Below are 22,674 nucleotides of genomic sequence, written 5' to 3'. Positions count from 1 at the left end.
ATAGCATAACTGACATCAAACATATGATACTAAGTAATATCTTGATAATTTGTGTCTCATCACGGGTTTCTGATCGTCGTGATGGCATTGTGTTCTAATGAAAAAGTAAAGACAATAAAAGTGATAAATTAAAAATCATAAAAGTTCAAAGCTCTTTTGCTACAGCCTCTTTCTCAGATGTTCACTTTGGCCCCGCTCCTTTTCGCTGGTGCAACGATTTCCTCCTCGGCTGCTCTTCTTTCTTCGGCCTTCCGGGTAGACCACCGGTCGGCCCGTTGCACAGATGAGAGGATTTATTCTGCCTCTGATTTTCACCCGTGATGGGTGGAGGTGGATTTTCCCCCACCAAGCTCTCGTGTGCCGCTGCGCACTGCGACCAGTGGTACCAGGTGTCGCCTTTCCCTTTCAGTTGGACCGCTGTAGCTGTCCGGGCCGTTACTTCATATGGACCCGTCCAGCGGGGTTCCTTCCACTTGCGTTTAATGACTTTCAGCCACACCGCCTTTGTGTCCGGGACCTCTCCTTCCCCCTTGGGCCTGTCACATGCCACCTGTTTGGTGAAACTGGACACAAGCGCTTTTACCTCGTTCCAGTAGTCGGCGTGGGACCTGTTCCCCCTCGTCTCCTGCTCCACCGAGACCACCGTCCAAGGTGCCGGAAACTGTGTCCCAGTTAACAGCTCGTAGGGCGTGTAACCTGTGGACTTCTGTTTCGCCATTTTGGCTGTTAACACGGGACGCCCGTCTGGCCCCCGCCACAAGTCTCCATCCTGCCAGGCTCCTTTGTTTCTCCACACCCCCTTTTCCTCTGGTGATGCCTCCTTACACTCGTCAGATCCGTCGTCCGGTGTCCGTTCCTTTCTCTGTAAGAGACCGAAAACCAAAGCACCTCCCTGCCTAATCTTCACAATCTAATTTTTATTGTTCATTGTTCTTCCAGTACTGCAAATTTGGTTTAGAATACCATGTTCAGGGCTCTCTGACCCAGCAACCTATTCTAACCATAATCTATGTGTGTGTAAGCGTGTTTGCATTTAGCCCTCTGCACTCAAGGCATTTTTTACACTTTATCAATTCGGACATCACGCCGAATGAAGCTTATGACCTTCAAAAGACCGAGCGCCAACTCATTATGAGCACATTTGCAATGTGTGTATGAAAATTATTAACCACTCATTTTAATCAAAGACAGCAAAAACAAATTAACCATACCTGCATTATTAAACACACAAGTAAAGACATAAAAATGTTCATAAAAAACATTGCTTGATGTTAAAACTCAACTTCCCCCCCCTTTTCACACACTCCCTTGTGTCAATTCATCCGAGCTGGAAAATTAAAAGAAAAGGTTAGTGACATCATATCTCAGAAAGCATCAGAAATTCTCCTCTCCAGTATTGTTGCTCCAGCCTTGTCGTCCTGTGCTAGGGAATGAAATCAATTTAGTTATTATGTCAAATCTGTTACACTCCGGGCTCCGCCCAGAGCTTGTGTCCGCAGAATTGCCTAGAAACAAAACCTGTATTAACATGAACTTCACATATAAAAACATCTTTTTTAAATTTTATTTTCCCCTGGTTTTCCCTCACTGACCACAGCAGGGGAATCTATGTCTTGATTCAGCCATGAATCCCGCTCACCTGATTCATCACTGAGCCCCACTGCCACTGGCATCTGATAGTGTGGCACTGCATATTCTTCTCTTAGTGTCACTATCTTCAATCTGTTAATTACAATTCTCGAACATGAAGCAGACTGTGTCTATAACAAGCCAATACAGCTGTAAGCGTGGCCAATTATCAATCAATTAACAGTCAATAACAAAATGATAGCTTTTATTTTATGCATGTTTAAGTCAACCACTTACCCAGAGGGTTCTTCAATCCCAGAAAATTCCTTCTCCTCATTTAATAAAGTCTGTCATCCTCCCATGGCCTGGTAACTGGTCCATCCAGAGCTGTATCATTTTGAAATATACATACAACAAGCCAAACCATACCTTGGTCACACCAACCCTTCTCCACCCAGAGGATGTCCAACGCCATCCTTCTGTGGTTCGCTAAATTATGTTTATCTAGAATTCCACTCTGTCTCTAAATTTTGGAGAATTTTATGCCTGTTGTCAAGATTTGAAGAATCTTGAGACATGCACATTCTTTCTCTCACACGGCGCCTAAGTAGCGGCCTTGGCTCCCGTCTTATCTCCTCCTGATGAGATGGGGCAGAAAACCTCTCCGGTATATTCTGCTCTCTTCTAATCAAACAAATAAGGTCATAACTCCCTGAAAACAGTATTTCTTATAACTCAGCAGTATAATGCATCATAAACAATATCATTCATTCACAATAAATCAGCAGTCCAATGTAATACAAATCAGTTTAACAAATGTAATAGTTTCTCCAAAAGTTGAATCTGTTCATCTGGACGTAGCGTTTTGTGGGAGAAACGTTTCGTCACTCATCCAAGTGACTTCTTCAGTCACTTGGATGTAATAGTTATCACCTTCTTCTAATTCATAAGAATAATGCAAACTAAAACTACATAATAGTTTCACAATCTCTAATTAGGGGTATAACGTGACATAAAACGATATAATAATCTTACAATTCCCCCTTTGATCTCTTATTTTTTTTAAAAAAGAGATCACCTACACCTCATAATCCAGTTTAGCGAGGTCCATTGCTTCTTCCTAGTCCTAAGGCCCCCTGTCCCCCTTTAACAAGTGGAGCCCATGTATAATGACTTCTATGTTAGCACATATCAGATGCAACACAAACTAAATTCACAACAAAAACACAGTCTTTGAGAAATTTTATGTTTGGTGTCAAATTATAAGAATTCGATTCAAATCTATGGTTTTATCACCCCCATCGGGGCTTACCTTTCTCACCTTTCATAATATTTCTCCCTCAAATATTCGCAATTTCCCTCCTTTTGTGGCGAAAAGCTGTTGGTGTGGTCAAGTGGGCGGTATAGGAAACAAAAGCTCAGGACAGAACAGTCACCAGTCATGTATTTCATACAGAATTTGCATATATTTTGATTTCATATTGATCCTCTGAGTGTAATGGTACATTTTAATTCGAATTTATCAAAACTAAACACAGTAGTTTTCTCTTACTTCTAGCTTGCTCTTGTTCTTATCCAGCACCACATCCAATTAATATGCCGGGAAACGTTTTGTCAGTTATTGTACTCTGGTGGTAGTTAGTTTTTACATGAGTGTACACCACCTGTGCACATCCCACCTGAATTGATCTTTTGTTGGGAATCTATCTTTTGACGGGATTTAATCCATTGCTTTATAATGAAAATATGTCAAGTCTGCTTTTCCCATAGCCAGCATCATCTCCCCCTCCTCACTGAGTCAGTGCAGTGTAGCTTTGCTTACATATGCATCTGCTGTTGACTGGAGAGCAATTAGTATCAGGAGTGATTTGAGAGGTTTGCGCAAAGCTCAGCTGGTTGGCTGCAGTTGTTGTAAGATGTGCTGTTTGTCTCTGACAGGGGAGGAAAGGGGAGAGGGTGAAATCTGAAGGGAGGGAGACAAAGTAGAGGACCCTGTGTGACGCCGTGCACTGAGGAACAGTGTTTAATATGTACTGCAAATTCAATACGACCAACGTAACCTTTTGAAAACACCAACAGGTTAAGCGCAGCCTGGTATGGATTAAAGTTAAGTTCACTTTTAGGTTTAGCCTTTCAGACAGAATTTCAATTTTTTGGCATTGCTGGAAGGAAATCATGAAATAGAAGAAGTGCAAGGTGCGAGTGGAGTCAGAGCCCAGACGTGGACAATAAGGGAGGAGAAAAAAACCCTACAAACTTACTAGTCTAGTACAAACCCGCTTAATGATTGGTTGGCAACAACAGTCATCTTTTACAAAAACACAAGCTACATTTTTCTCGTTTCTTGGTTGACTACGGTTTATTGATCCGCCCAGGACTCATAAACAAGCTCTCAGGTTTTGAACAGAGATTAAACATTTCTCTAAAATATAAATGTGATATTGTTGCTGTAGTTTCTGTCCAGATGAAATGCATCATAAATCACAATTTAACTGCAGAGTGAACCAGAGATCCAGGTTAGCTGGTTGCTCCTGTGTCGAGTCAAACATATAAAGATAAATGTATTACAGACATTCGCTTATTTAAATCATTGCGCTCAGCTTTGTGCTCAAATTACAGGATCAAGTTTGAAGAATAAAAATTAAACTTGAGAAAATCCTAAACTGTGGTCTAAGTCATAAAAAATGACCCCTACCAGATTTAAAACTCCTTTTTGTCACTCCCTGCATGTCATCACTTGTCAACAGCAGGGAACACCAAGCGAGATAAAGAAGTGAGACAGAAAACAGGTTGAGGGCTTCAGAAAAACAAAAACATAAATGAGCACGAATGGGAAAACTGACGCGTGACAAGAGAGTAAGAAAGGGATTTCAGAGAGGGAGGTGTGCTCAGACATCCTACCTTCTGTAGTATGCTGAGAAGCAGTACACTGCAGCACTGATATAGAAGCACATGCATCCTGCCTCTCACCTAACCCTCTACCATGATGTCCTTCTATTCGTTTTGTCCCATACATGTGCACACATATCCACACAGCCTAGCCACACACATCGGAACAACTTCAAATGTGTGTGTGTGTGTGCAGGCAGAGGGATCTCAGCCAACAGACTGCTGTATTCTCCTCCTGCTGGGGAGCAAATAGTATGCAAATCTTCAGCCAGGCTATTTGTACTGAAGTCACCTTACAGGGGACACTGTTTGTGTCTTTTGTGCAGTGTAGGAGAGGACATCCCTCTTGCTGCATCACTGCTGCAGTTATGGCAATCATCGGCTATCGGTTTGGAAAGCCTGTAAAATGCAGTCCCAGGTTTAACCACAATGACTGGTTTCACTGGGCCATCACAGAGTTACAATTTCAGGATTAGCATTCACTTTCACTGTAGCTGCAAGAACTTCTCAAAAATGTCCTTTCCCAAGCCAACCTGCCAAGTTAGACTGAATGACTCACACAAGTGCACCTAGGCTACTCTTACATTGTTAAGAGACTGCCAGGTGGTTGAAGACTTAATTCTACATTTAATTATTGATTGTTTTACTTGTTCTTCCTATGGCAGAATGCAGAAGCCGTGTGTAAAAAAAAAAAAAAAAGCACACCTTTACAGCTTCCACAGGAATGGGCTTCCTGTAGGGGTTAAAATTAACATTTACCAATTGAATCCAGGCAAGTTTAATCATATTACTGTTGAATTAGTTAATTTTTCATGTGCTACAGCCTGGCATCACATCCAGTGACGGCGCTTCTCTTCACCGGACTCTTTGTTCAAAGCATCCAAGCGTTTAAGGAGTGAGGAGACTTGCCTAGCTCTTACTGTCTACCGCTGGATGTCTGTCCTGCTTCCTATGATGACCACCACCTGAATAGCCTTGCATGTTAAGTATGATTCATCCACCACACACTTTTAAAGGCAGCTCTCCTCTTATAATCCAGGAAAGCAACAGGCTCTGTCATTTTTAAGTCCTTCATTTTCATGTTGCGCTCTGCTCATCCACAGGAAACTAGAGGAAGAACCCTAAACCTTCCTACTGGTCCTCTGCAGTGGTGTCATGTTTTATAACTATGATTGTTTTAGTGTCATAAGTTATAAAACTTTTTACATTTTTCAAAACCATTTTAAGCCCCAAATTGACAGAATTAAAGCTTTATACAACACAGACAGTTCCTCCTGGGTGAGGTGCTCCAGGCATAACCCACTGGGAGGACGGCAGACGCAAGACTCACCGGAGAGATTAGATCTCTCAGCTGGCCTGGGAACCCCTCAGAGAGACAATATATGTCATAGACTGTGCACAGAAAACGTTCCACCTCTAAAAATCCTCTAAGAAGCTTCTTGGCTGAGAGGTGAAACATCTTCAAGAAACTTAATGAAGTCCAGTCACAAGGAAAAACACAGAGTTATTCAGAGAACTAAGGTCCGACCATTACGACTTACCTATCTGGCAGAGACCAGATGGTTCAGCTGGTAGTCTTCTACTGATGCTGACAAAGGAAAAAATAATCAGGTGTGTATGTCTGATAAGCAAGAAATCCAGGGCTCTGCGGGATGATCCACCTGAAGAAGAGAGAAACGAACCCAACCTGCGCCCCTGTGACACAATGTCATTTGGAAGTTTTTCCCTGGGTGGGTACTATGTTTAGGCATACAGATTACTTTAGCGTGAACATTTTCTCCCCCAGTTTAGGTAGTCCCAATAGACATATGTCTGTAGATCGCTCCATTTTATTAGCACTCTGACTTGCACAGAGTCCACTGATTCTTTTAAGTCATGCTAGCTTGAAGGTCATGTATTTATGTTTGTTCGCCAACATTTCCTGTTCACTCAGCATGTTTCATATTGGTTATCACCCCAAAAGTACATTTTAATCCTTTCATGCATGAATTATGAGAACCTTAATGAGGACTTTTCTTCTTTTTTTGTGTGTTTTTAATCCTCTTTGGGTGTGAAAAAAACCCCCAATGTCATTGAAATTTTGTTTATGAACATTTTCAATGCGTTACAAACATGTTCACTCAGCTGGACACCAGAACCTGAATTTGGAACTAAATAAATTTTAACAAACGAGCAACAGAAAATGATAGACTGTGTCAAAACTATGAAATTAAAACAGTTTGATTGTTGCTAATTTGATGTTTTCTCACATTTTAAAATATCCTAATACTTTTCATGCAAAAATGCTGAATTTCACTCCTGATTAATAAACTGCAGACTTTCTAGGATTTTCTAAATCCTAAAAAAGCCACTTTTAGAAAGCAGCATGGTATTGTCAGTATTACTGTCATCTACAATAGTTCAGTTCTGCCAGACTTTAAGGACATTTACTAAAACATCCAGATCACAAACCTAAATAATATGTTTGCAGCAATTAACAGGTGCTGTACATGGTTTTAAAAAGTGCCAGTTGAACTAAACCAAAAAAAAAAAAAAAAAATCACCTCTTCCACAAACTTCCAAAATACAGACAGCACATGAAGTGATGCAGCAGGGATCGTCATGTCCCTCGCATCTCTGCTTCCCATCTATCTTGTGTAGAAACTAGCAATGCATCCAAAGCACACTGCCACAAAGCAAAGCACACATTCAGACATCCTTTGTTTTTATGTGCATGTGGCGTCATGTTGTCTGTCGGCACTTTTTGTAAGACCGTGTATAGCACCTGTTAATTGATGCAAACATTTTTGGTTTGTGCTTTGTTATATTTTTTGAAGTCAGACTGAACTATTGTAAACAGCAATAATAGTGAAAAGACTGCTAAGTGGTCGGGTTTTTTACTAGCAGCCAATCATCATCACTGCCACTGGCATCATCCTCGGTGGACTCAGATATACTCCACTATCCTGCAGGCCTTCCTATCACAAGCTGCATTTGACCTACACTAAATATAAAGACACTGATATTTACTCACTTTGTGAAGTTGATATGCAAAAATACTGTTTTTGTATCGTTAATTACAAAAATATTAATTACATTTTAATAACAAATGTAAATTTATTTACACTAAAACTGTAACTGCAGATTAGACTCATGAAAAAAAGCAATGGTCTCAGAAATTTCACAGTAATGGTATGATTTGCAGTTGAAATATAGTCAGTAATTCATTGCGTCCAATTTGGTGGACATCTGATTAATTGCAGATTTCTCAAAATATAAAACAAATATTTGGACTTTTGTGTGAAAGGGGAAAAAAAGACTATTTAATTTCTGAATAAATGGCAAACTCTGGTGCAGAGTCACCAGTTTTCCCCCTGGTGCAGCTAAAATGTTACAGGCTGTTAAGTCCCTAGTCTAGGCGTGTAGAGACGCACATAAGGTTGGAGGAGAGAGAGACAAGTACCTGCCCTGATTCCCAAGCCAAACATCCGAAACCGGTTGTGAGTAAAACAAAGGTGATTTTATTGAAGGTAATGAAGCATAGCTCCAGGGTGAACCCAGGCCAAAATAATAAACAAAACCAACTAAGACCCGCCAGAGAAAATGAACTAAACCCTAAGAAAGAAACAGAACAAACAAATTACAATACTAACCCTCGCTCCCTAGCCCCGAAAACAGGAGAAAACTGTTCAAAAGAAAAAGGCGGCTCACCCCTTCCGCTTCAGCCTATGCGTGCCTTAGCACTTAGTTGAAACACCAGTGGCGGCTCTCACAGAGCACGCTCACACACAAATGTTCTTTTGTATTCTGACTTTGCTTCTGCTGCTTTAACTTATGATCGGGATACACTTTTAAACATCAAAGACTCAATGGAGAGCTACTGTGACAGCTGGGACGGCTACAGAAAAACTTTTCCTCCTCCTCCTCTGGTATGTTCCTCACCTGAGTGCGTGCTACTGTGCACAACCCGCGACATTTCCACCCTCAAGAGACGAAAAAGGGGAACGAGGGCCGGCGTCCAGGTGAAACGGAGAAGGTACCGGAGGCTAGCTGCTTGGCTGTGGGGTGACTCTCGGTGCCTGCGACCAGTTCCTCTCCTGTCGTTTGCTGGGGATGTTACGCCGCCGCCGCCTGGGACCCGAGCCCCATGGCTCGAAAGCAGTTTGCTCACTCTGTGTCCGTCATCCATTTTCCGTTTTGCTGGTGACAGCTACGTCTGCTCATCGATCAAGGTTTTTCCCAACTCTGGAGTCGCCGCCCTGCCCGGCAGGTCCACAGGTGTGCACAGGTGTCTAATTCAAGCGCCGCTGCAGTCAGCTGTAGATTTCGCAGATAAACCGTCATCAATTCGGTTCACCCTGCTTAACGTTCGCTCTATAACGAACAAATCATTTATTCTAAATGATCTTTTTATTAAAGAGTCTCTAGATTTTATGTGTCTGACTGAGACGTGGCAGCAAAATAAGGATTGTGTCCATTTGAATGAAATCTGCCCGTCTGGCTGTTCTGTCATTGGAACTCCGCGTCTGTCAGGACGTGGTGGAGGACTCGCTGTTGTTTACCAGGACAGACTCATATGCAAACTGATGACCTCGGACTTCTTTTCTTCATTTGAGTCACAGATGATGAAGGTCGGTTCTCTGAAAACCTTTTACTGTATTTTAATATATCGACCTCCTGGACCTGCTGGGGTCTTTCTAACTGAATTTAACGACCTTCTGACATCGATCATTAAATTGGAGAAGGTTGTAATATTGGGAGACTTCAACCTTCAGCATGTTTCTGGCCCCACACATACAAAGGGCCACACACTGGACCTTGTTTTCTCCCTGGGTTTAAATATACATGATGTATGTGTGGAGGATGTCCATGTGAGTGACCATAGCTGCATATTCTTTAATTTGTCATTTTACGTGGATCCTTCACCTCCTAAATTGATGATCCAAAGGCGGATTATAAACCAGGATGCTGCTGGAAGGTTCTCTGCCATGTTTGACCCTCGCATGGCTCAAAATGATATGGATTCACTTATTTTGTCTTTTAACAATCAATGTAAATCTATTTTAGATACGGTGGCACCTCTGAAACTAACTGTTGTCCATTCTTCAAATTTCTGTCCTTGGATAAATGAAAATATTCGAAATTTTAGGAGATATTGTCGCAAATTAGAACGTTTATGGAAGGCTTCCAAGCTTGAGGTCCATAGGGTACATCTCAAGGAATCAATTTTCTTACTTAATGACATGATAAAAAATGCCAGAACTGAATATTTTGCTAATCTAATAGCTTCAAAAAAGAAAAATCCCAGAGTATTGTTTGATACAATTAAGAACATTGTCTCTCCTGATGTTCCTCATGTACCAGTCTATACTAGATCTGATTGTAATGAGTTTTTGAACCATTTTGTTAATAAGGTCGCTGCCATCAGGTCTAATATTTCTCCATCATCCTCTCAGTATCACACTGACACGTTGCTTACCTCTGACACCTGGTCCTCTTTTACTCCTGTTACCTTACAGGACATCAGTGCTCTGCTTGGTCAGATGAAACTGACTTCAAGCCACCTTGATGTACTTCCTCCATCATTTTTCATTACTGTGTTTGACTCTATTGGCCCCTGTATTCTGGAAATAATTAATACTTCTCTTTATACTGGCTCAGTTCCCAGCTATTTTAAACAAGCTATTGTTGAACCAATATTAAAGAAATCAAATTTGGACCCATCTCTTCCAAGCAGTTACAGGCCAATATCAAAATTACCATTGGTGTCAAAGATCTTGGAAAAAACAGTTGCAGAACAACTTAACAACCTTTTGGAGAAGAACAATGTTCTGGACATTTTCCAGTCTGGTTTCCGCAAATTGCACTCCACTGAAACCGCTTTGCTTAAAGTATCTAGTGACATTTTGATGGCAGCAGACTCTGGAGAGTACACCGTTCTGGTTCTGTTGGATCTCAGCTCTGCTTTGGATACTGTTGATCACAGCATCATGATAAATAGGCTGAAGGATTTGTTCGGGATTACTGGTGTTGTTTTGAAATGGTTTATGTCGTATCTGTCTGAGAGATCCTTTACTGTCTGTATCAATCATGTGTTGTCTGAAACGTCAGTTCTGCCTTCTGGGGTACCTCAAGGATCTGTTTTAGGTCCTATTCTCTTTTTGCTGTATATACTCCCTCTAGGCCAAATTATCAAACGTTACAGTAGTATTTCTTATCATCTCTATGCTGATGACATTCAGTTATACTGTTCTTTCTAAGCTTCTGAGTTTTATAAATTGTCTTGTTTAAATAATTGTCTGTCAGAAATCAAACAATGGTTAAATGACAGTTTCCTCCAGTTAAATGCAGATAAAACAGAAACCTTGATTATTGCACCTGATCACATGCTCTCAGAAATTCAGCAGCATATCAGTTTTTTAGACCCTTCATTTCAGTCGAGTCTCAGAAACTTAGGTGTTATATTTGACAGTTCAATGTCTCTTGAGAAACACTCTAAACAACTTGTCCGGAACTGTTTTTATCATTTAAGAAACATTTCTAAACTCAGACTACTGGTGTCAAAGGCAGAACTTGAGATGATTATTCATGCTTTTATCTCTTCTCGTTTGGATTATTGTAACGGTCTTTTTACGTGTCTCAACAAATCAGCTCTGGATCGCCTTCAGTCTGTACAGAATGCAGCGGCAAGACTTTTAACTGGTACAAACAAGAGGTCTCACATTACTCCAGTTTTGGCTTCTCTTCATTGGTTGCCAGTAAATTTTAGGGTTCATTTTAAAATTTTAGTTGTAACTTTTAGAGCTCTGCACGGTGAAGCTCCCCAGTATATCTCTGACCTGTTGAAACCTCATGCTTCATCCCGAGCACTTAGGTCTTCAGGTCAGAGGCTACTGGTGGTCCCACGTACTCGGTTTAAAACACGTGGGGATCGGGATTTTCAGGCACTGGCACCTAGGCTGTGGAACTCCCTGCCGTTGTCTTTACGCTGTCTAGACTCTACTGACTCCTTTAAAAAGCAGCTGAAGACATTTTTATACAAACGGGCTTTTAATTAATTTTAACTTGTATGTCTGATCTTATTGTGAAGCACTTTGTGATTTTTATCTGTGAAATGTGCTATATAAATAAATTTTACTTACTTACTTACTAGAAAGGTATAAGTTGGAAACCAGGGCCAGGCCCGCGTCTGCTGTCAAACCGCTCGCTCGCTTCTCTCTCTCTCTCTCTTGCGGCAGCTGTCAGAGCGGCTTTTTGAACGCAGTCACGTGTTCCACGGTCCAGTAAAGAGACACAGAACAAAACAGCCCACACAGAGTTCTTATGGCCACAGCCGTAACACAGGCAAAATGTTTGGGTAACAAGGATTAAGGGAGATGGCTCATCGGCACACTGGCAGCTTCTTTAATAGGCCACAAGTCTACTGTATCTGATAGAACATCTACTCATTGGTGGATGTAGCTCAGGATCTGAAGGCTGGTGGTGTGATCTCTGACTGCTGCAGTCTGCATGTTACATATCCTTGGGCAGATCTGGGCCTTAGGTTTGGATTTTCTTTTTCCTCCCAATAATAAACACCTTCATTTAGAAACTTCATTTTGTGCTTACTAGTGTTAATTTTGCCAAGTGTTATCCTTGTCTTATATTTAAATATGTTTGACGATCTGAAACATTTAAGTGTAACAAAAATAAAGAGAAATGAGAAAGTGTGTCCAAACTTTTGACTGATAGTATATATATCAGAAGTTTGGACACCTTCTCATTTAATGGTTTTTCTTCATTTTTACTACTTTCTACATTGTAGATACAAACTGAAGACACCAAATATATAAAGAAACATATATGGAATTGTGTAGCAAAGAAAAAAAAGATAAATAACTCTAAATATATTTTAAATTCCTGAAAGTAGCCAGTTTTGTTGACAGAGCTACAAACCCTTCTCTCAGTGAGCTTCATGATGTAGTCACCTGAGATGGTTTCACCTCACAGGTGTGCCTGTCAGGGTTCATCTGTGGAATTTCTTGTGTTCTTAATGGTGTTGGGAGCATCAGTTGTGCAGCAGTCAGGTTGGTACACAGCTGACAGCCCTATTTGACAAAAGTTAGAATTTATATTATGGTAAGAAATAGAGCTGGGCGATAGCACGATAACGATATGTATTGCGAAATAACTTTTTCTCGATAGAAAATTAAACTATTGCGATAGGCCGCATCTCTCTTGTCCTCTTAAAAAAAAGAAAAAAAAGAACAGCCAATCCAAATTAAGTAGCGCAGAGCCGAACCAATCACAGCCGCAGAGTCACGTCACGTGACTTGTTACGTACAGCACAAGCGCCAAGGTGCACATGTGTATTTGTTTTTGCAGCCGTGCAGCCCGGGTAATGAAGGAAAGGAGTGTGCCGACTAGAGAAAAATCAACCGAGAGCGTGAGCGAAGGTTACCGAAGAAAAAACAGATGATGGTTCCAATGCAGGAGAGCTTGTCGAACGGAAGGGCTACAGAAGTTCCGTAGTGTGAAGGTATTTCGGCTATTTCAAGTCTGACAAAAAACAGAGTAGCGCGCACTGTAAATTGTGCCGAAAGCAAGTCTGGAAATACAATAAAGCGGTGCATGCTCAATCTCTGACTGAAAGCGCTAATTCGTCATTCGGCTTTTGTCAGACTAAAGTAACTGTTAAAACTGTTTGAAAAGCTAAGCTATACAACAAGGAGAGATTGAGAATTTCCTTTTAGTTCTCAGTTTATTTGATATTGACAAAAGTTAGTCAATTTTGTCTGTTCTTCTGTAAAACAACCTAAGATTTATTTTTAGAATTAATATTTTGTTTCTAAGTGGAATTGACAATTTAGTCTGTTTTGTTTTTTCTGTTTTGAAACTTAAATGCTTTAGCGGCTGCCTTTTGTGTAGTTTGCAATATTTGCCTTTATTTATCTGAAACTGAAGTCTCATGTTCCTTAAGTACATCTACCCTGTTGAACTTATTATGGGAAATAAATATTTTAATTAAAACAAGCTGCTAATTATTTCACATTTTACTTGTGAGCAACGGCACATTTAAATCTTACAAATATAGTTATTTGGCTTATATCGTGATATATATCGTTATCGCCTGAAATGAAAAAAACATATCGTGATATGAAAAAATCTTATATCGCCCAGCTCTAGTAAGAACCAATCGGCTAAGTAAAGAGAAACAACAGTCCATCATTACTTTAAGAACTGAAGGTCAGTCAGTTGGAAAATTGATAAAACTTCTGATGTCTCTGAAGTGAATGTGTCCTCAAGTGCAGTCGCAAAAACCATCAAGCACTACGATGAAACTGTCTCACATGAGGACCGCCCAGGAAAGGAAGACCAAGAGTCACCTCTGCTGCTGAGGATACATTCATCCGAGTCACCAGCCTCAGAAATCCCAAGTCAACTGTTCGGAGGAGACTGTGTGAATCAGACCTTTATCTCAAATAGCTGCTAAGAAGCTACGACTAAGGAAAAGCAACAAGCAGAAGAGATATGTTTAGACCAAGAAACACAAGGAATGGACATTAGACCAGTGGAAATCTGTACTTTGGTCTGATGAGTTAGGTTTGAGATCTTTGGTTCCACTCACTGTGTCTTTGTGTGATGCAGAAAAGGTGAACATATGGTCCACGGATGGTTCCCATTGTGAAGCATGGAGGAGGAGGTGTGATGGTGTGGGGAACACGCAGGGACATGCCATCCCGTCATTTAGTTTTCAACAATGACCCCAAACACACCTCCAGGCTGTGTCAGGGCTATTTGACCAAAGAGAGTGATGGGGTGCTGCACCAGATGGCCTGGCCTCCACAGTCACCTGACCTAAACCCAGTGGAGATGGTTTGGGATGGGATGGACCACAGAGTGAAGGCAAAAGGACCAACAAGTGCTCAGCATCTCTGGGGACTCCTTCAAGACTGTTGGAAAGCTGTGGGTCTTAAGCAGGTCAATTATTCATTTCATGATGCAGCATATGTTTTCCTTTCAGTGAAAGGACTTGAGTATACTGTACGTGTAACCAGGCTCGATTACACTTTGGTGTAAGTGGCCCAGCCAAATCATTTCCTTTTTCCATTTCCTTTCCAATCACTTCCATGGTCACAGGCCAATAAAATGAAACACCTGGACACTGCTTCCTGAAGCATTTGTGAAAGAATGGGTCTCTCGAAGGAGCTCACTCACCAGCCTGTGCAAACAGTTGTGAAATTTCCCTGTATTTCATACTGATATTATATCAAAGAGGACGTGATTGGGTATGGGAGCCATAAAGTGGTAGGCCACAGAGGGGCACAGAGTGAGATCAGCGTATGCTGAGCCATAGAGGTCAGAGGCCACCAACTTTCTGCAGAAGCAATCAGTACTTCAAACTTCATGCGGTGTGCAGATTAGCTCAAAAACAGTGCATTGCAAGCTTGATGGAATTGGTTTTTCATGGAAAGTGCATCCAAGCCTTACATCACCAAGTGCAATACAAGAGTAAAGCACTGGTGTAAAGCCCACTGAAACTGGCAATCCGATGGATGTTTGGTGGTTGCCAGAAAAACTGTACTTAGTGGAGGTGGAATAATGGTGTGGGGTATCTTTTTCAGGAGTTGGGCTCAGTCTCTTTGTTCCAGTGAAACTTAATCCTTCAGCTTACCAAGGCATCTTGGACAATTTCACGCTCCCACCTTTGTGGGAACAGTTTGGGGATGACCCCTTTCTGTTCCAACATGACTGTGCACCAGTGTGCAAAGCAACGTCTATAAAGGCATGGATGACCAGTTTTGGTGCCTGCACACATGGACAGGCAAATTAATTTATAACTTAAGTTCTACTGGCAGCAGGACTTAAATGACCTATAATGTACTTTCTTCCTGTATGTTGGTGGCTGAGTGAGTCTGCTCTCCAAGTAAAATGGTTTTGTTGACAATGCCAATACAGGGTGACTGACACAGGCTGATCCAGCATCCATGTTACTGAACACTGGAAAGTGTGTATCCTTTTGAAGGTGGTTTATGGTCAGGGTAAGTTTTAGAGCTGAGAAAATGGTTAAGGGAGAAAATGAATGCAAGTCAGTGTGGTTTCCTCTGAAGGGATGGAAGCTCTATTCTATGTGTGTGTCTGTGTGTCTCTGTGTGTGTATGTGTGTGTGTATATATATCCAGGGCAGCTGTAGATAGCAGTGTTAAATTAGTCTGGGATAATAAGCTGTGGGACTTGATTTGCTCCCTGAGGATTAGAAGTAAACTTCATCTGTCCATCTTCATCACTGACCTGAAAGGCAAAGGCACAGACTTGAGAAAAAGCAAGCAGATGAAAATGCTCACATACGTAGTGATTCATTGTGAGCACACACAAACAAATGACATACATGTGTGTGTTTGAAAAAGCACAACTGCATGACATTACTGACTTTCATCATTGACCTACAGAGAGCTGCTGTTTGACATGTGAACACGTGTAGACGTGGTTTGACTGATTCTAAAACTACTAAAATGTAACAAAAATGTTACAGTGGATCAGTACCATCATTGAGCTTATTACTTTTCCCACTCATTCACACTGTGACATATATACATAAATATATGTGTGTGTGTGTGTGTGTGTGTGTGTGTGTGTGTGTGTGTGCATGTTTTAAAACCAAATATCCAATTGAGGGCTGTAAGGAATGTTTGTGACTATGCTCTGTGCACAGCGTATAAGCTGGCAACTGATCACCACCAAATGCAGCTGGCTGAGTACAGCCACAATGTTTACCATAGATCCTTTACAGGAATGGTATGCAGTGTGTCTTTCAGAAATTTGCAAACACTGAAAAACTGAGGACTGAGGAGGCAGGTTTTCAAAATGATGTACAGCACATGAACAGTGTGTCGTGTCCTTCATCAAGAAAAGAAATGAAGCTGTGACACAGGACCTGACTAACTAACTGAAGCCTCATCAGAAATGATCTCAACGGAATAAATCAAAAATCTATTCTTAATGAAGGGGCGCTTTCTGCATCCTTTCTTTCTTCCTGACTGTGTTCTCAAATATGTTGAACCACTCAGGACCTTTGCACTGAATCGACAGGATTACTCCACACTGGCTTCAGTGCGTTGTTGGCACCCCCTCCTGTGGGAGAAGCGCACTAAAGTGAGCTGGTGATAATGTCCTGATGTGTTGTTTGAAAAAACAGAGTAAACTGTAACACCTTTCTTGTTCTCTGTCTACTGTCACTGTTTCTCTACAGTATGTGGCTTTTGCCTCACTCTTCTTCATCCTGCTCTCCATCTCCACATTCTGCCTGGAGACCCATGAAGCCTTCAACACCATCTACAACAAAACAGAGAATGTCACCGTTGGCAACGTGACACGTGAAGAGGTACGGTGAAGTTTTAGTGACACGGTTTGCCTAACCACACTAGGACACAGTAGGTACCGCCTTGGGAAATATATGTCTCTTTAAGTACCACTCTTGTGACAGATATTAAAATACAGTAGCACTGGCCTAAAACTTCACTACATACGTAGTTGGGACAATTTTATGTCTTATATAAATGTTATTTATTACTGACTGCCATCAGCAGCCAGTAACATTTAGATATTGGCAACATAGCCTACACTCCTCATGTGTGAATGGCTCTGTAACAGTGTTCTGTGATGTTTGGGTCAAGGAAGGTCAGCTTCAGCCTCACACTGGAGTCAGCATCCAACCTACTTCTGTATTCTAGCATATGAAGAGAAACTTTTCTTGCATGAATATGTGGTCAACAATGGAAGTGCATGGCCTTGTGTAAGAGTCAAAAATGTCAAAAACGTCTGATTTCTGAAAGCAAACTTCATTGTCTCATCACAAGATAGTTCTATTAAACCCTCCTGCTCTTTGAGCATGCTTCGATGCTGAATGGGTTTCTCACTTCTGCTGTTCACTTCTGCTGTCGCTGGGAAATATTCATTGAACTGTCTGAGAGAGACAAGATGCACAATGATGCTGTCTCTGACAGTGAGGGTCAGGCTGTTGTCAGACAGGAAACTCCAAACTGGGGAAACCTGAAACATCGCCTGTCTTGACCTTTATTTGGAATAAAAGGTGTATTCGTTGTTGTTCTGCACATCAAAAGCAGTGATGGACACTCCCTGTAGGCCCAAGTTCGGCTCTTTTAAATGAGAAAAAATGTCCGACTAGTATGTTAGCTGACCGAGTCACAGAATGTCTTCAAAAACATCGAATAAAGGGAAGTTTTTGCCCTGTAAGAACATCTGCACATCTCTGTCCTATTTAAAAAGCATTGTACGGATCATCCCCCTTGAAAGCCATCTTACTTCTGTATGGACCAAAAAGTCCTCTGAGCTGCACTTTGATCTTCATATCTAATGCATCTTTGCAATATCTGTAGTCTTATTGAGCTGAATAGAAAAATAGCAAATGCGCTTAATGTTCTCAGTCGGTATGTTCTTAAGTTCATTTGGTCTGACTGCTATTTGCAGCAACAGTAAGTTGCTGCAAAGAGGCATCAAGTTAATCTGCAGTACAGCCTGCAGTACATGATGTCTGTTAACTCTGGCTGGTGGAAGACACAGCTGTTTGCCAGTCACGTGTAGCGTACCAGCTTTTGCTGTGTGGAGAAAGACACAATATGAAGCTCATTGTGCTTTGGCGTTGGGTGTACCGTATATCTATATGGCTGACTCTGCTGTTTTCTCAGAAAAAAGTCAGCTGGTTTGGCTTTCAGCACTGTGTGCTTGGTTGTAGGATGTGATGGCTTCATGCATTTATTACTGAGAATAATAATTCAACCCAAGAAAAGAAAAGAATAAGAATCTTCATCAGTGCACATCATCCTCTGTCCCATTCCAAAAGAATCCAAACTTGATGTAACTCACTGTTGTGTGCCGTTTGCTGGCATCAGGTATGACTGCGGAGTCACCACCATCACTAGTGCTGGTAGCTTCTGTTTACTATCCCAGCTTAGTTTGTCAACCCTTTTAGCTTACACCCGGTAAGCTTGTAATCTAATGGCTGATTTAAGTTTTTGTCCTTCTTTTTCAAGAAGGACAAAAACATAGTTCAAACTCAATTTCAGTGATCTTGTGGTTAAGAAATAAATATATGTAGGAGACTTCCTGCATACCACCAGTGGTAAGCGCACCACAGTTTGAGAGATCTTGCCACCAGACATTTCAGTCCAGTCCAAAGAGCATATATGGGTAATGTTCACACCTTCATCTCGTTGTCCAATAATAACTTTGAGTTTTGATGAATGCTCAAATCCCAGAAAGTAAATTCTGCTCATCTGGACATTGTGTTTTTAGTCTTGAGACGGAAGGAATGAGTGACAGTGAAAACACATTCAGATGACCAGAATCAGCTTTCTATTACAACATAGAGTTTTATCTTTGTAAGTTAAGCAGTTTTTCTGCTGAAACATATGCTGTCCTCTGGATTTGATACTTATTGGGCTACATACTTATTATACAGGCTATACAGTACATAACATCAAACTTTACATGTTTTATGTAATTGAAATGTTTAATTATGTGGGCTACAGAAAATAACAGTAATAGACTATATTTATATGAAATGTGTAAACTTAATGCATTTAAATCATTTTAACCACATGCAACACCTGCATATGTGGGTTTTTAAAAAAAAAACCCACATATGCCACCCTAAGAAAAGTTCTCTAGATCCGCCCCTGGTTGCCAGATTGAGCACCTGTCACTGGTTCATGTTTTATCCTTAATGTGTCCATGTTGTTAGGCAGTCATTGTTGCTGAGCAGGAGCGTCCCACGAGCACTGACATTCTGGAGATGGTCTGTCTTGGTTGCTTGGCCACATTGAACTGGACCCTAATCAAGGTTTTATCCACCATGACTAAGAGAACCAACTGTTCACTGAATATATAAAATATTCCTGGAGTTGATATGTGCCAGTGTTATAATGATATAATCATTGAATGAAGTCTGAACTAGTTCAGGCAGTCAACTCATAACATGGCTCCCTCTCTTCACATCATATGACTAACACACACACTCTTGGATTCTATTTAAAGTACAGCTTCCCCATCTCTCTCTCTCTCTCTCTAACATGTTAGTGCCATTGCTCCTCTTCATCACTGTTTACTACTAAGTAGTGTGAGCAGTGGTCTCCTCTCAATAAAGCCCAAAATGGCTCCCGGTGGTCCTGAAACTCCTTAAAAAGCTAAAGCAGATGTTTACACTATTATAGCAGTATCTAAATTACACACTGGCATGTTGCTCAGTACTAATTTGTGGGATCCTTCCCTTTAAGGAGATCCAGAGACTGGACCCAAACCTTATGAGAAAAATGCCTTGAATGGATTCAGCCTTGAACTCTTGTCATCTAGTCATCACACTAGTGACTGCTATTAAAAATACAAAAATCTACTGTTCATTTTTGATTATATCAACTGTATATGTGCAGTCGTACTATATATGTAATAATATTACATCTTAATAATAAAAGATGAGGAACAGAGGTATTGACTGCATTTTATTGTGCAACAGTATATACTAGGGGGGCAACAATACATGTATCAGTATTGAACCGTTCGATACAGGGCTTTCGGTTCGGTACGCATATGTATCGAACAATACAAATTTTTAAATTTATTTTATCAACTTTTCTTCTGACGATGCTGTCTGTGTTGAGAGTTCAGTGGATCTGCGTTCGACTACTCCGCCTAGGTTGCACTGTCGAGTGCAGATCCACTGAGCGCAGCGCAAGCTAGCAAGACAGAAGCTAAGCTCGTTGCAACATGGCAACTGCCTCAACGCTACCTGAAATTGAACCTCCCCCACCCTCATTCAGATCTGGCGTTTGGAACTGTTTTGGTTTTCATGTGAAGCATGACCCTGATGGTAAGCGCGTCATGGACAAAAGTAAAACAGTATGTCGGATGTGCCATGCAATGCTCAATTACATTGGTGGGAACTAGTGCGTTAGCTCGTTAATGTGCTGACGCCGTCCAGCCCCACGCACGGGGCGATCTGCGATAACTTGTTAACGGAGATTTGCCGCGTCATGGCGTCAATGTCATTTTAACGAGATTAACGCTGACAGCACTAGTGGGAACACAACGAATATGACTGCACATTTACGCCAACATCATCCTAGTGCAAAGACAAGTGGAAGCAGACAAAAACAACAAGCACGCATCCTACAAGCTTTACCCGAGTCATTTAGACAGCCGTTAGCACATGATTCTCCTTATGGGGACCTGATATGTTTAATATGCTGCTGAGAATATAGCCCAGACCAAGCGTATAGTATAGTTTTTATTTTGGAAAGAGCCATTTTGCTAATAAACTCTCTTTTCCAAAGATGAGTGATTTCTTGATCAGATAATTAATTTTTTTTATTGTTTTGTTTCAGCAACATTAAATTTAAAAACTGTACTTTTGAGTTAAAATCTATATTTATAATTTTAATAAATGACAAATTAAAAATGCATGAACATTTTTTTGTATCGAAAAAATATCGACCCGTGACACCAAAGTATCAAACCGAACCGAACCGTGAATTTTGTGTATCGTTGCACCCCTAGTATATACATTTGTGATTTGTCATGAAGTGTGGAATGAGAGGCATGAACATGCAGTACTTAGACACCAGCAGGTTAATCTGAAAACAAACCTTTAGTTTGGATGCAGAAGATCCACAGAGGGAAAAATTAAACAGCAAAATCCAAACTTTGTGAAGAACAGGGAGCACATGAGAGGATGTTAAAGAATGACCTGAAATAGAACAAAGGAAGCAAAATTAAATGCAAGACACAAAAGACTAGCAAAAAAGTAAGGATAATAATAAACACCTAAGATCCACATGAAGGGAACACTGAGCCTATCATCCAGACTACATTAACTGTAGTACTTTTCATATCTATCTATAAAGTTTCCCTTTAAAGTCTTACATTGTAACACAGAAAATAAAAACTGATGCTGACAGTAAACAAGACATTTCAACATGCTGCAATTTTTTAAGTGAGACTTGGAACCTGCTAGTTTCAAGTCTCAATTGTAACAGCGTTACTTCTGCACAAGGTGCAAACTCACCTTCTCACTACCCCACGACACCAACAGCTTTAAAATGAATTCACTGATAGAAAGAAAAACAGGTGACACCTGAATAGATAAATCTATTGAAATCCAAGCAAGAGTGCTGAACGCTAACTATTATGTGCAGGTAGCCAAAAAGCTAAAATGGCTAGCATCACCTCAGCCCTTACCTTTGCTAGAAACTCTACTCTCGTCTTAATATCAAGAGAGGGAAGTTTCAAAATTTTAATAATGCCTAGAAGACTATTCATGAAGATTTAGTGCCAAGGTGGAATAAAGACAGTTTTTTTTTATATTAGTAAGCTATTACCAGTTAGCTTGAGGATGGCGTATACTGGCCTTGCAGTTGCAGCATATACAGTTGTGGTGCAGACTGTGAATGTCCGTTTTTCCTGCCTCCAAGTTATTATTATTGTTTTTACAACAATTTTAGAATTTCCCGGTCTCCACAGTACTTACCTGAATGTAAACACTAGATGGTTTTGTAAGGTCCATTTGCTGTCCTTCACCTGGGACAAAGCTATAAATGGTCAATTTTCCTCTGCTGAATTTTCTCTTGTGCTGGCTGAAAAGTCTTCACCTTCTAATTCCACACAGTACCGTTGTAAAGTTGCCCATAATCCACAATTTTTATTTATACCTTGATTTGTTCGCATCATTTTACACTCTGCACATCAAATTTTAGAGATATATTTGCTGCATAAAACTAGAATTAAACAGTTTTATATTTTAAATAAAATTATGTTAAACTTGCGGCTGTATTTTTACATACTTTTTGTGTGTAAAAATAAATACATTTTGTGTAAGAAAATATAGAAATAATGATTATTGTTCATGTTATTTTACAAAAAGACATGTTAGTTTGCAGACTATTTATTTTGTAATTTTATTGAGTTTTGATGTATTAACAGGAAAATTCTGTAGCAGTGTTAAATTATGAAATTACAATTCTTTTACAGTGTGTGACATATGAGCTTGATTAAAGTAATGTGTGTGCTCATTTACATTTTGTAAAGCTGTTACGGCCCTAGCAGGGCCTCCTACTGAAGTTGCCTGTGTGGGCGTGTCCTGCCAGCTCTCCTGCCTTAGGTGCCACTTTTTTCTTTTGTACGGCTGACTCACATCAGCAATTAAAGGTATTTAAGCCCGGAGAAAGGTGAGCTCTGGGCCAGAGTGCC

The 22,674-nt window shown here is 40.7% G+C and overlaps 1 protein-coding gene across 17 annotated transcripts in view; it reads left to right on the top strand.

Moving 5' to 3' along the window:
- The window catches only part of LOC100705368 (potassium voltage-gated channel subfamily C member 1), a 141,867-nt gene that overhangs the window by 46,131 nt on the left and 73,062 nt on the right, over positions 1–22,674 (top strand). For 16 of the 17 annotated variants that reach the window (XR_003219784.1, XR_003219786.1, XR_003219785.1 and 13 more), the window contains exon 2: positions 16,667–16,798. The exons of the other annotated variant lie outside the window; for it this stretch is intronic. Coding sequence is in view for 7 of the 16 variants with exons in the window: in XM_025906565.1 (XP_025762350.1) it covers positions 16,667–16,798 (132 nt within the window). In the remaining 9 variants the exon portion in view is untranslated. The remainder of the gene's footprint in view (positions 1–16,666; positions 16,799–22,674) is intronic. 17 annotated transcript variants of the gene reach the window in all.

Source organism: Oreochromis niloticus, linkage group LG4 (assembly GCF_001858045.2).
Source record: "Oreochromis niloticus isolate F11D_XX linkage group LG4, O_niloticus_UMD_NMBU, whole genome shotgun sequence".
Taxonomy (NCBI): domain Eukaryota; kingdom Metazoa; phylum Chordata; class Actinopteri; order Cichliformes; family Cichlidae; genus Oreochromis; species Oreochromis niloticus.
This window is presented reverse-complemented; position numbering and strand designations above follow the sequence as displayed.